Source organism: Archocentrus centrarchus, chromosome 4 (assembly GCF_007364275.1).
Source record: "Archocentrus centrarchus isolate MPI-CPG fArcCen1 chromosome 4, fArcCen1, whole genome shotgun sequence".
Taxonomy (NCBI): domain Eukaryota; kingdom Metazoa; phylum Chordata; class Actinopteri; order Cichliformes; family Cichlidae; genus Archocentrus; species Archocentrus centrarchus.
Genome location: NC_044349.1, coordinates 26,700,500 through 26,714,341, shown reverse-complemented (window position 1 = coordinate 26,714,341; position 13,842 = coordinate 26,700,500). Strand labels below are relative to the sequence as shown.

Sequence of the window (13,842 nt, the reverse complement as noted above, 5' to 3'; positions counted from 1 at the left end):
TGTTTTTCCTTCGCGATTTCTTTGGTGCAGAACAGAGGTCAAAAATGGAAATCAGAGGATGGTTTCAAAATACCTTTAATCATAAATTGCCAACAGTACATAATTCACATCTGCCAGCAAAGCCTCAGAAAAAGCACTTGGCATTCGTTTAGCACATAAGAAATGGACAATACAGGACTTAGAAATTATGACTGAATTAGAGTTTTTTTTTTTTTTTTAATGGTTAAACAGTAACCATTACTCTCACACGAACCCCAAATCAGGGAGTTACTTTTTGGAGGATTGATGTGTGTGTTAGAAGTGTAAAATTTATGCCAAAGAGCAGAGAATCTGACACTCAGTTTTTCTTCCATTTTCCTTTTATCTGTGGCACAAATGCTTAACCGCAAACACAGCTGTAGCTCAGACTCTTAAGCATGATTTAAGTCAGTAATTACCTTGTATCAGTAGACAAGTTTTTTGTTTGTTTTTTTTTGTCCTAAATGAAGAGTAGTTACATGTGTTTTGTGCCATTGTGGGTGATTCAGTTGTCCTGTATGTCACATTTCCACCCATATCTTCCTGCAGATTTGCAGAGAAAATGTACAGCAATGACCCATTTTTCAATGGAAAATTTGTGAACTTGATAACTCAAAAGTATTTTCAGTTTACACCATGAATTTTGTTTCATATGTGTCTGCTGAACGCTAAAGCAGGAACCAGGATGGGTTTTTTTTTTTGGTTTTTTTTTTTTGCTTGATGCAAATCAGTAGTATTTACAAAACACAGGACAATGCAAAAATTGTGTGGAAAGTCCACTAGCGCACATCAGTCTGCAACTGTCATTGTATGAAAGAGCGCCTTATAGAGAGCATGCTCGAGGCTAATCTTCAAACACAGGCAAGTCAGAGCAGCTACCTGGCCCTGAGTGTGTGTTTAAATGAGAAGAGGGGATGACTGGTAAACCTGGAAATTAGTTTCTGTGGAATATATATATGCGGTATGCATTAAAAGCTGTCCCTGGACTGTGTAAGGCACTCTCTCCTGGACTTAAAACAAAGAAAACACTGCACATATCAAAATCAAGCAAAAAGGCAGCAAGACGTATAGTACAACACAGCAAAAAAAAAACTTTAAATAAAATCTACCATGCTTCCAAAACATCATACTTGCACACATGCACACGCACCTACAAACGTTCACCCAGCTGTGCTGCCTATGCACGCAAAAGTTTTTTTAATACACAAAAATATTTTCCTACACTTTTTTTTTAATCTCCGCTCCTTAAAAAGTAAAGTGCAACCTCGTTAACACTATAATCAGGTGGTTTATTTTGTTTATTTCTATTGTCTCGCCTGCCGGCATTTATTTCTGCCAGACTTTTAACTGCTGAAAAATAAATGAAACCAGTGCCCCGAGTGGGAGGAGCTCAGCCTTTGTATAGTTGTGAACTATCATATCTGATGATGTTCTGCTTTATGACGACTCTTTTCAACTCTACAGAAATCCAAATATATTACACAACCCCAACAACCTCAGACAGGCCAAACAATGTGAAGTTTACAGTAATGAACAAATGAATGAAAATTCTGAAAAATTTGTAATTACAGACAAAAAAATTCCAAAAGGGAACATGATGGATGTTGTCTTCATTGTCCACTGCAGTTTCAATCAGATCCTTTTGCCAGTAATCTGGGTAACTTAAAGCAATCCAGAAACGTGCTGAAACCTACCCAGGGTTCCTTCTGCTTGGTGCAGAACCACACCGACCTGATTCTCTATTGGACGAGGGTACTTGGACACCAAACATCCTATTGTGCCTTCATCAGTAGCTGTACATGGACAAGGGTGTGTCTTCCATGTCATCCTACAAGAAAAAGATTGTCATCCAGTCATACTGGCACTTGTGCCCTTTCTTTACACAATACAACTGGATTCTAGGTACCACTTTATAATAGAGCAACAAATTGTAAACTCTCTTGTCATGACTTAGATAAGAAAATTAATACCACTCTTTTATGTGCATATTAAATATTATATACAATTAGGACTGTGGGAGCCACTATCCAGGATAAAACATGACGCATCCACGAATCCATCAGGAAGATGCTCCCCCCAGATAAACTGCTAAACTGGGGGATCTTGGGGGGCAGAAGAAGGAGACCAAAGCCCTTGGGGGGGTGGAGAGGAGGTGTCTGATATGAAGAAATGCAACCAATGGCTAAAGGACTGCACACAGACTTAGATCATGGCAGCTCAAGAACAGGCTGTAAGTACCACACATAACAAAAGGTGAAGACTTTGCAAAGAAGCCCCTGAGACAGAATCCAGAAGTATGGTGGAAGATGCATGCTATTGCAGCTTACACAGAAAGTCTCTGGGATAATGCACAGGACGATCTGTTGCCAGAATGAGCTAGAAGTCCCTAGGTTACAATGGGGCACACCCCCAAAGGTCCTGTGGGACTTTGCTAGAGTTTAGACAGACAGGCTGCTGCTGGCTAACCAGTCAGACATAGTGGTGGTTGACAATGAACAAAAGAGGGCAGCTGTGGCAACTGCAGCTGACAGTAACGTCAGAAAGAAGGAGCACAAGAAGACTGAGAAACAGCAGGGGCCAAGGGCACAAATGGAAAAGCCCTGTGGAAGGTGAAGTCCAAAATGGTCCCAGTAGTAATAGGAGCATTAGGGGCTGTAATCGGCAAAGTGGCTAAAGCAGAATTCAGGCACAGCATGGGTGGTCTCTGTCCTCAGAAATAAAGCCCTAGAAATATAACCCTAGGCCTGTAGCAGAAGCTTGAGGAAACCTTGTGAGTTTTAACGAGTTAAATATTAGGAAGTGAAAAGGATTGGAACAGCAGAAGTGAATCTCCAGTCAAGCCAAGTAAAAAATTAAGAGTAGATATCACATCTGTGCTTAACAACATCCGACACGCAGAGTGCTGTCTGGTTATGATGGGTGCGCTCACCATAGGTAGTTCCTGCAGCCTGTGGAACTCCGGCCTGTTGCCTCTTCGGCGCAGTTTGAGGAAGAGGAGCAAAGTGATGATGACAGCAGCAATGATGAAAGCTGACACCAGACCAGCCAGGAGGGGGTCTAATGCAAGAGAGCCTCGGTCCATCGTCGCTAGACCAGAAACACCAGAGACACATCAGCAGGGGCCATTTTTCTATTAACACACTCTATGCTGAGTAAACATGCTGGCGTTGCAGTGTTTAGGAGGGATTTCACTTTGACTAGACATTATAAATATACAGCTTCTTAAGCAGTCATTTAAAGTTGTGACTGGAACTAAATATAGATGCTCCATGAGCCTGTTGGGCATTCATCATGAAACTCAGGACAGAAGTGTCAAACAGGACGTTAAACATGCCAGGATAATGCTTTAGGTGAACAAGCAAAATCAGCAAGTCATTTTATTATTAAGGTAGTAATTTAAGATTTTTTCAAAAATTCCAAAGAGTATCCTGACGTTTCTATGTTGTTTCTCTCTACTGTATATTTCTGTGCAGGAGGATTTTGCATCTGTGTTGTTGGCAGTGCATTTCTCTATATCAATGTTGCTAAGGAAGACTGTTTTGTAAATGTAGCTGTTTTTTTTTGGTTTTTTATATCCTTTGGTCAAAAGTAACAACAACCACAGAGCCGTGAATGCTCCCTGTTCCGCTGGCTTATGGACTGAGGCAAGGTGCCAAGCACCTAATAAAACCACACAGTGTGAGACAAGCAGAGAAAATTTTACACTTAAACTAGTCAAGCAGCCTGGACAACTGAGGAAGGTTTATCAGTTATCACTTCCTTTGCTCCTATAGTCTGGTAAAAAGTACTTTCAACATGTTAAAATGAATGTTTTCTAAACCCTGTGTGGACTGTGTGGATATAGAAAAAAAGAAGGAGAAACTGTTCGTATATAAATCACTTAGTAAATAGAGGAGCAGAGAGACAGACAAAAGAAGAAAAACAGAAATCTTGAGGCCGGAGTCCCATGACTGCCTCTGTCCCTTTCTCAAACAAACCCATGATTGTGGAGTGCTTGGTGGTGACAGTGCTTGTAGAAGATGTAAACGGGGGGTGCGTGGTGTGTGTGTTTGTGTCTCTGTGTGTACAGCCAAGAACCGGCTTGTGCTGGAAACAAAGAACAGCGTCGCCTTTGTTGTTAAGCCAATTCACTTCTGGCTCTGTTGATATCCTGGGAGTGAATAGTCAAGAACAAATTCATATACAGAGATGGTATCTTGCACTTACTGTCCTTCCCGTTCAGTGGCAGTGAGTTGTTGGTGTGGGCATTGGCCTGGCTGGTCAGCTGGGTGGCCGTGGACTGTCTGTTGGACTGTGAAGTATTTCTTGTCAGCTGGGAAGTGGTGGGGTTTTGAGAGGATCTGGTACTGGATGCGTTGGACTTGGTGGTGGTGGTGGTGGTGGTGGGGGTAACAGTGGCAGATACAGCCTTCAGTGGCTCAGATGTTGGGGCAGAACTAGCAGGGAGTGCTGTGGCTTGCAAGGGCTTGTCTGAACTATTCTGATGCTGTGATAAACTGTGATTTGACAAAGGGGTTGGGGTGACTGATGTGCTGAGAAAAGAAGGAGTCTGATTCATGTGTGTGGTGCCGTTATGAGTGGGAACAGGTGTGGTGGGGTGGCTCTGAGAAGGTGAAAGTGTCGAATGTGTGATGTTTTCAGATTCTGTTGAAGTGGCATCACTGGCATTGGTGATTACTGTGGAAACTGAGAGAGAAAGAGAGAGCATGTCATAGTCAAAATTATGTAATATTACCAGGTAAAAACACCTTATACTGTGATATCAAGCCATGCAGACAGTATGGTTTCATTTCCACATGTTTTAAAATGTTCAATTTTTAACTTTTTCCCAGTACACCTAAATTAATTTGGCTTACTTTATTTATTTTTAAATTAAAAAAACTTTGAAGTCTAGCCATTTCCAATTATGTTGAGTATTTAAAATTACATGAACTGACATAAACAATAACTATTACTACTAATTAACATAGGAAGTTAATTTTAATGGTAAACAGTTAAGAGTTACAGGTGGTCCAAACATAGAAACTATGAGCAATTTTCACAAGCTCAGTTGCAGTGATGGCCACAGGATGGAATCAGTCTGTCAAAAAACAAACTCTAGCATAGAAATAATGTAAAATGACAGCTTCCCAAAAAGAGCCTTAAAGTAAACAATAACATATAGCTATAATGTAAGATAGATAATGTAAGAGAATATAAGATTACCCAATTTGTTACTATAAAATGCATATTTGACAAACATCATCCAAGGGCTTAAGGGTGGAGACAGAGATATGCAGATAAATCCTGTTACCATAATCCATAATGGAGAATAAAATGGCTACAAATATGTTTTTCCTGAAAACGCTGGGAAATTACATCTACTTCTGTGAAAGAAGTAAATCTAATATCTTAACAAGATTGAATATTACTTGAATGCAAGCGAAACATTGCAGTTAAATTGGATTTTCTACATCACAGTAAAATTATATTTTTAAAAAATAATCCTTTTTTTTTTTTTACTGAGTTCTTTCCAAAAAAAAAAAAATCTATTTTTAGATGACCAGGAATGCCATTATTTAAAAAAACAAACAAACAAACAGATGTTTAAATTGATTTTTAGCTGCTCTGACATGACTCGAATAATTCAACACCCTTTAGATAGACTGCCAAGAATTTTTTTATTTCTATTGTTATTCATGATTTTCCAGAGGATGTCTTCTGAAACCTTCAGCGATTGAACTTTGGGGTGCAATTTTGGACAGGATAAAATGTACTAACTCTGATGATCTTTTACATTTTTCTCTGCCTTGTTCGTGTGTTGTGCTCGCTGTGCTGAGAATCAGCTGTTATTTTTTTCTCTACTTCAGCTCCCGGACATACTACTAGCGAGCGCAGCTATTAGCACTGGTGACCGTCCGGTACCGGAAGAACCGCTTCCCCGTCAAAATATTTTTGATACTTTAATGTATATATATATATATATGTATATATATATATATATATATATATATATATATATTATATATATATATATATATACTACATATATACTATATATATATATATATATCTCTATATATATCTATATATATATATATCTCTATATCTTCTATATATATCTCCTCTATATATCTATATTATCTCTCTCTCTACTCTCTCTCTCTCTCTCTCTCTCTCTCTGTCTCTCTCTGTATCTCTGTCTGTCTCTCTGTCTCTCTGTCTGTCTCCCGCCCCCACTCTGCCATTGTCCTTTCCCCCCATCCGCTGCGTCAGCACGTGCCTCATATTATCTACCTTATGATCTCATATTTCTGGGCTGTAATTCAAACTGGCATCCCAAATGTTTTTGCAGTGACCTTGGAAATGGGAAATTAAGCTACTTGTAAGATCATGTAGTGTCACACTATGGAAAAAAGTATTGAGCAGGTGTTTTCAGTCCCACTGACACAGGTGTATAAATCAGGCAGTCAATGCAGTCTACCTTTACGAATACTTGTTAAAGAATGGGTCGTTTTAAAGAACTTGCTGAATTTGAAACGTCTTCAAGAAACAAAAAGAGTCCAGTCGCCCTTTTTCACACTGACTGAGAACCTACATAGACATCATGTCTCAGGGTGATACTGAAAAACTAGTTTATGCATTTGTTACTTCAAGGCTGGTCTATTGCAATTCATTATTACCAGACTGTCCTAAAAGCTCCCTGAAAAGCCTTCAGCTGATCCAAAATGCTGCAGCTAGAGTACTGACAGGGACTAGAAAGAGAGAGCAGATTTCTCCCATTGGCTTCTCTTCATTGGCTTGATGTTAAATCCAGAATAGAATTTAAAATCCTTCTTCTGACATACAAGGTCTTGAATAATCAGGCTCCACTTTACCTTAAAGACCTCATAGTACCGTATCACCCCAACAGAGCACTTCCCTCTCAGACTGCTGGCTTACTTGCAGTTCCTGAGGTATTTAAAAGTAGAATCTGCTTTCAGGTCCCTCTTCTGTGGAACCAGCTCCCATTTTGGATTCAGGAGACAAACACCCTCTCTATTTTTAAGATTAAGCCTAAATTTCTCCTTTTTTGATCAAGCTCACAGTTAGGGCTGGATCAGGTGACCCTTAACTCTCCCTTAGTTACACTGCAATAGGCCTAGGCTGCTGGCGGTTTCTTCACTCACCTCTTTTCACTCTGTGTTTATTCGCCACTCAGCATTTAATCATTGGTTATTATTAATCTCTGGCTCTCTTCCACAGTTTGTCTTTTGTCCTGTCTCCTGTGTCCTCACCTCACCTCACCCCAACCAGTCACAGCAGATAGCTGCTCGTCCCTGAGCCTGGTTCTGCCAGAGAGGAGGTTTCTTCCTGTTACAAGCAAGGTTTTCCTTCCCACTGTCACCAAGTGCTTGCTCATAGTGGGGTCGTCTGATTGTTGGAGTTTTCTCTGTATTATTGCAGGAGCTTTACCTTACTAAATGAAGCACCTTGATACAACTGATGTTGTGATTTGACGCTATATAAATTGAATTGAATTGAATTAGCGGCTGACATACAGTCAGTTTGACTGGATAGAATATTTTGATCATTTGGCCTTACGGACATATACAGCTGTGTGTTGTCAGCTTAGCTAAGATATTCACACCAATTATGAATTGTGAATCCCAGTGGCAGCATATAATTACATGTATGAGAATGCTACATTTGGCAAGCACTAAATGTGAAAATTCACTTACCTCCAGTGTATTGGGGTAAAGGCAAAAAGCCTTAAAGGTTAAACATGTCTGAGCCTGGGCAAATATGTATAACCATAGGTATCTGCCTGCCTAAATCCTGCAGAGATACTGACTCTTCTAAATTATAATAGTTGCAATTTTTCACAAAAATTAATTATGTATTTAAAAAAAGGTACCTAGCCAGTAAATACACTGACTATAAGCCTCATGTTCAACCAGGTGTGTGTGTGTACGTGTGTGTGTGAGAAAGGTAGAGAAAGAAAAAGAGCTGTTCGTGTGTGTCTTTCACTTCTGCCTCTCACCGCCTTGTGAAAAGTCACACAGCATTTAATCACTTCTCTCCTGATGTCAACACCATCTGAATCACCTCTCACCTACAGCAGCTTTTCTCCAACTACATTTTGCCATTATTCCCCAATCAAATTGCACCTTATATAGTTAAGGAAGCCACAGCTTCTTTGTTCAACTCTTCTTCACTATTTAACATCCTCTTTGTATTTAGACTTCTTTCCTGTTCTGTGCTCTGCTTCTTTAGAGTCTGAACTGAGCTCTCTGTTCCTTCCTGTGTTGGGTTTGTGCTATCGCAGTCAATACTTAAACTCTGTCACTAGCTCTGTGGCCCACTTCTGGACGTGGAAAACAGTGATAAGGACATTGTTAAATATAGCTCCTAAACTCTGAGCCACCTGCTGTTGGGCTTCCTATAAACTCTTCTGAAGTGTAACAAAACTTCCCGTACTGGCAAACGTCACACAGACAGAAACAATAACCACATCTTAGCACCTTCCTTTGCAAGTTTCCACCATTAGGCTACTTCTAAACACTTTAGCCTATCATCATGTTTTCCAAGTGAACACGAGGGTGGGAATTTGGAGGTGCATGCTTACCATTATTTGTCCTCAATTCGGGTGTGATGGTGATGTTCGCACTAGTTGTACTGTTCAAAATGCCTGTGGCATTGGAACCTGGGTCTGTCTTGGGGATTCTCAGTGAATGATTGGTGGAACCAGGCGCAGGGTCCAGCACTGAAAGTGAAAGCAGTATGGTTGTTATCTGAAGAGGTAAGATCAGAAGCAAATTTGCCAACTTTTTAATATCCTTAGAATCACTGATTATTTGCTCATTATTCCAAGCACATATGGAGCAACAGGCAGCGCGCACGTTCCAAAACCATCGGAACAACTCAGTGTCAACACAGGCCAGTGTTTAAACAATCAGACAATGAATATTAAAACTGAAACATGTACACTTACAGCTGTGCAAACAATTTAGGCAACAAGCAATAATAAATAATAATGTCATGAATACATCTTTTGAAATAAACTACATTGTTACTATTCATTGAAGTTTCTACCAGTTCTTGCTTTTTTTGGCAAGTAGGTTGTTCAGCATCTCAGAGAACGTGACCTGGTTCTTCTGTGAAATGAAACTTTCATAATGTTTTTGGTCCCAGACTTGATATCAGAGATCTGAGGGGGTTGTAACATCTGCTGCAGGACGCCTTGTTCATCCGGTTGCTGCAGGGTGCACTTTAGAATTCTCACTATGACTACTAATCTATAAGTCTAAGAGGCTAAACTTTTGCACAACATGTATCTGGGGAAAACTGTCATTCCTGAGTACTTTTTCTAGCAAAGCATTCAAATCCTAATATCGGTGAGTGAACAGCTTCCCTGGATCAGATACGATTTTTAGTGTTTGGCTAAAGGTTTCATGTTGTATTGTTTTGCAAGTCCAGAGTTTCTTCTGCACCAGGAGCCATAAATACACAACCATTTTTGCACATGACCCCTTAAAGTGAATCAAGGTGAAGCTACTTGTGACCTGTTGAGCTGTGATTAGTTTAACCAATGTGTGATGTTCCCTTTTATTACTGATAAAACATCTTTAGAGGCCGGACATAACAAGCCATTCCAGTGTTAAAAATTTTAAAAAAGATAACAGTAATATTCTTTTTTAAAACGACTTATCAGTCATGTCAGATTCACCTTGTATCCTTGTCACCTCGTTGTTGGATAAATTGGGAACCACTGAGTAAATTGCACAGTGACATTACTGCACATACACAGAAAACGATACATATAACCATATAAAACATGTGAACTGATGAAGACCTTCAGTCTTTCTCGCTCTCTCTTCCCCTTCAATCCTGACATATTTAGCTCGACTGTACAAGGGTCCATTTCTGTTTCTACCCTCGTTTGATGAAGACCAGACCACTAATGTAATGTAAAGTCATTACCGTTTCGTAACACACTGCCCTGATGCCTTTCATTACTGCCATAATCAGTCACACAGCTCATCAGCAAACACAGCGAGAGAGCAACACAGACTGACACGGAGAAAGAGAGAACTGTGTGAACTAAATGATACCAAAACAGACACACTCATAAATAGACAGAGGTGCTTAGCTGTATAATACTGGCCTTGTTCCCTCACTTTAGCTGCATTAGAGAGCTGCCTAGGTCAAATGCCTGTGTAGTAGGCAATGTCTGTTTTTGTATGTGCATGTGTGTGCAGGGTAAAAATCATGAAAAGAGTCACTGTTTCCACTATTGCACATGCTTCCTTCCAGATATTACAAGGTCTTACTCACAATCTTTTCAGGCCAGTGCAGCAGGTACCCGGGGAAATCGCTTTTGCTCACTTGTTTGACCCTGCCAGCGAGAGAAACAGCCGAAAGTTTCTCTGTGAGCAGATGTCTACTGCTTTAGCGGCGCTGGAAGTACCCACCAACGATACAGTCTGCCTGAGACCCATCATAAACCCTCTGTTCTCAGCAAGTGGTTCCGGTGATATTTGCGGCAATACTACTGAAATGATTTTCTCATTAAGTGAAACTGAAAGAGTTCAAAAATAAACAAAAAAACATGCTCTATCTGTCGTTCTTTTCATGAGTAAATATGACAGCATAGAAATTAAACCTAGATCTTTTATACTGTGTGCATAATTATGGCAGCTATCAAAAACTATGTTACTTTAGACCTGTGTTACTCTTATTTAAAGCTCATGTGTTCCAGAAGAGAAAAAATATGATTCATAAGTTACAAAAGGAGGCGATATGAGTGCAACATTGGTTTGGATCTGTGCTATGAAAACCCAGGGGGGGTTTTTTATGGTTAATGTTAATAAACTGCCACCATCCCCTTTCTTATAGCCAACGCAAACAGTAAAAAACTGAACCTGTACCACATGACTGCTTAAAATCTCTTCATAAAGTCTGCATACTGTACTGCAGAGGTGAGCCAATTAGTAGGAACCCAGTAAAATGACAGTGTGCTGCTGCACATAATTAGAGGTGTCATTTATCACAATGTACTTTCCTGCTAATTTACAGCCAATAAATGTTCTCCAGTGGAGCCGTGCTGTTTTCCATTCATTTGAATTTCAGCTGGAGGAGCCGAAGGGACAGTTCACCCCAATAAAATCCTTTCAAATGTCAACAGTCTCATTTCCCTTTTATGTGAGAGGTGCTGATGGCAGAAAGAAAAGAGAAGGCAGGAGGAGGAAAGAAAATGGTTGGAACAGGTAGGGGGGGGGGGGGGGGGGGGGGGGGGGGGCGCAATGGGTTACGATGAAATACAGGATGTGTGAGAGGTAAGTTAATGTGATGCAAGCAGAAAGAGGAAGAAGGGGAGAGGGAGGAAGTGATTTGAAAGATAAAGTGTGGCTTGTTTGAACAAAAGTAGAGGCTAAATTGTACAATGGAAATTTTAAATAACTCTAGTGTGAGCTGGACTTGGTTGTTTAAAAGCAACTGACAGAAACCAAAAAAAAAAAAAACACCACACACACCACACACCTACCGCACTTCCGATTGCGTAAAAAAAAAAAAAAAAAAAAAAAAAAAAGAACAATGATTTCTTATTTTCCACCTACTTGACATTTGTGATTTTAAAACCGACAGACATGACTGATAACTAATCTCTGACTAATATCTGCTCTAAAACACACACAGGAGTCAGCAGGTAAGTTTGGTGTGGATGAGAGTGCGTAATCTGGCACTACGTTTATATTTCTGGAACAGACAAAAACAAACTGCTTCCTACCAGGTGTAGCGATCCCGAGTGAATCACTAGAATCGCACAAAGGGCAATCCAGAGTTTGGGTCTCCATCATCTCTGTCCTGGGGCGACACACTAACAAAATGACTATACAACCGTCGTTTCCTCTCGTCTTCTTCTCGCAGAACTTCACTCTCTGTTTTGCCCACAGTCGGAACGGCAGACTTTCACGGATTAGTTTAAAATCCGTAGGCCGCTGTACTGTCCTACCCCCTGCGGTGAAACAGCAGCTCTGACAGTGTGTGCGTGGCTGGAGGGACTAATCTGAGGGAGGAGTGGTGTTGTTCTCTCTCTCTCTCTCTCTCTCTCTCTCTCCAGTGCCACGTGTTCCTGTTTCAAAACAGTCAGCGGGTTTGTGACGCACGGCGCGTGGGGCAATGGCTACGCAAACATCAGCCAGCAGCAATCAGACAGCATTATTTATTAAAGATCTGTTACATTGTTATTAATCGTCAACATTTTAAGCACCATAGCAATGACTTCAACGAACCTCTAACATAGTTTCTTGTTTTTCTTCTGCCTGCTGTTTCATTCTTCCTCATTTATACTGCGTTAATAAGTAATTACTTCCTCAAAAGTCTGTAATGCATTAGTAATATTGCATATTGTATATGTATATGTATTAGTCCAGTTTCAATAATAGAAGGGTTTCGTAATCTTTGACTGATCATATGCATTCTAAATCTTCAATAAATCCACGTTTAAACCGGGACAAGCGTGGAGTCTTTGACACACTGAGGATTAACCTGGACAATATCTTAATTTAATTTAAAAACTTATGTTAACGTGGAATAATAATGATATCTGGCCTTTTCCATCATTTTTTAGGGCATCCCGTGAGGTCTTCTTTCATCCACATGGGGGCGCTGTTGCTCTTAAGTTGAAAAGTCTTCCAGTTTTTCTCAATTGCCGAAACATTAAACCAAATGCTCAGTGCCCTGAACCCATTTATTGAAATGGTCACCTTTTGACAGAACCTTAAGCACTTTTCACCTAGTTAGGCACAACTTGCAAACATATTTTCACTCACTAAAACACATTTTGCACTGTGATGCACTTGGGTTGCATAATGGTAAGCACAGGTAGCAAAAGTGAAACTCAGTGAAAGCACAGGTGTCGCAACTTAAAACACAACAACTCAAAATTGATCATACATGTGTCTAATGATGTGAAGAAACCAGTATAAGCCAGTACAAGGAGCCCTGGTCACTGAGGTTTCACTATAGACAGAAACAATCAGGGAGGAAGAGAGAGTAGATGCACCCAAGCTCCAGAAATGTGTCCTCATGTGTGTCTTTTCTCTTTTTCCTTCTATTTGTTTAGCTCCTTGGCAGGACACATCCAGCTCGGCTGATGAACAGCTTTTAATGTCTATATATATATATATATGTGTGTGTGTGTGTGTGTGTGTGTGTGTGTACTACAATTGCTAAACAGGAGTTTTGTTTTGAAAAAGCATTTTGACTTTATGATCTGATCGTTGTGTTTTCTTTTTTTCTATGTTGTGTGTAATGACTGTTCAGTGGTGTTTTTCATTTTGATTGACTCGGTGTCTGATCTGACAACACTGTTTGCTTTTGAGCACTGTTTGAACTGTTTTGAGGCAATAGTTTGGTTTTGCAGGAAGAGTCAGAGGTTTTGTGAAAGTAGTTTGAAAAGTGAGTTTTGTGTTAACAGTTTAGAGACATGGAGGGGTGGTTTCAAGAAATGTGTCTTGGCAATTGAGAAAAACTGTATAACCGGCCAAACTCAGCAAGAGACTGCTTTAGTTAGACTGCCAAACTAGAAGCCAACTTTCTCACACTTTATATACATATAAAATTATATTAAGGTATGAACCTGTTTTGGAGGTGGAAAGAAGAATATTAAAAAGGATTTTTTTTAGGGCTGAATTCGGGAGGTCCACAACTCTACTCCTGATTCACTGATTTAAATAAGATTAGACGTCTAAATCATTAATGTCCTGCAGTTCCTGATTCAGTTTTAACTGCAATTTTTTTCAGCTGAATTAGATGTTTTTTTTTATTACTGTTTGCAGACTACGTCATATATGTTATCGA

General features: G+C 39.9%; 1 protein-coding gene across 1 annotated transcript; it reads right to left on the bottom strand.

The window, feature by feature from the left end:
* Positions 1-59: 59 nt before the first annotated feature.
* Positions 60-12,037, bottom strand: LOC115779586 (cell wall integrity and stress response component 4-like). The gene is made up of 5 exons (XM_030728336.1): positions 11,768-12,037; positions 8,606-8,743; positions 4,225-4,704; positions 2,948-3,105; positions 60-1,846 (listed from the first exon to the last, which is right to left on the bottom strand). Exons 1-5 carry the CDS (start codon positions 11,835-11,837, stop codon positions 1,805-1,807), a joined length of 888 nt encoding a protein of 295 aa, XP_030584196.1. The 5' UTR covers positions 11,838-12,037; the 3' UTR covers positions 60-1,804.
* Between the last annotated feature and the right edge of the window lie 1,805 nt (positions 12,038-13,842).

Bases quoted from the DNA above. Each gene is read 5' to 3' on its own strand.
- LOC115779586 (XM_030728336.1), bottom strand. From the start codon at position 11,837: ATGATGGAGACCCAAACTCTGGATTGCCCTTTGTGCGATTCTAGTGAT. The intron at 3,106-4,224 runs GTAAGTGCAAGA...TTTCTGGTCTAG, and splicing joins GCCACTGAACGGGAAGGACA to CGACGATGGACCGAGGCTCT. The intron at 1,847-2,947 runs GTGAGCGCACCC...TTTTTCTTGTAG, and splicing joins GGCTGCAGGAACTACCTATG to GATGACATGGAAGACACACC.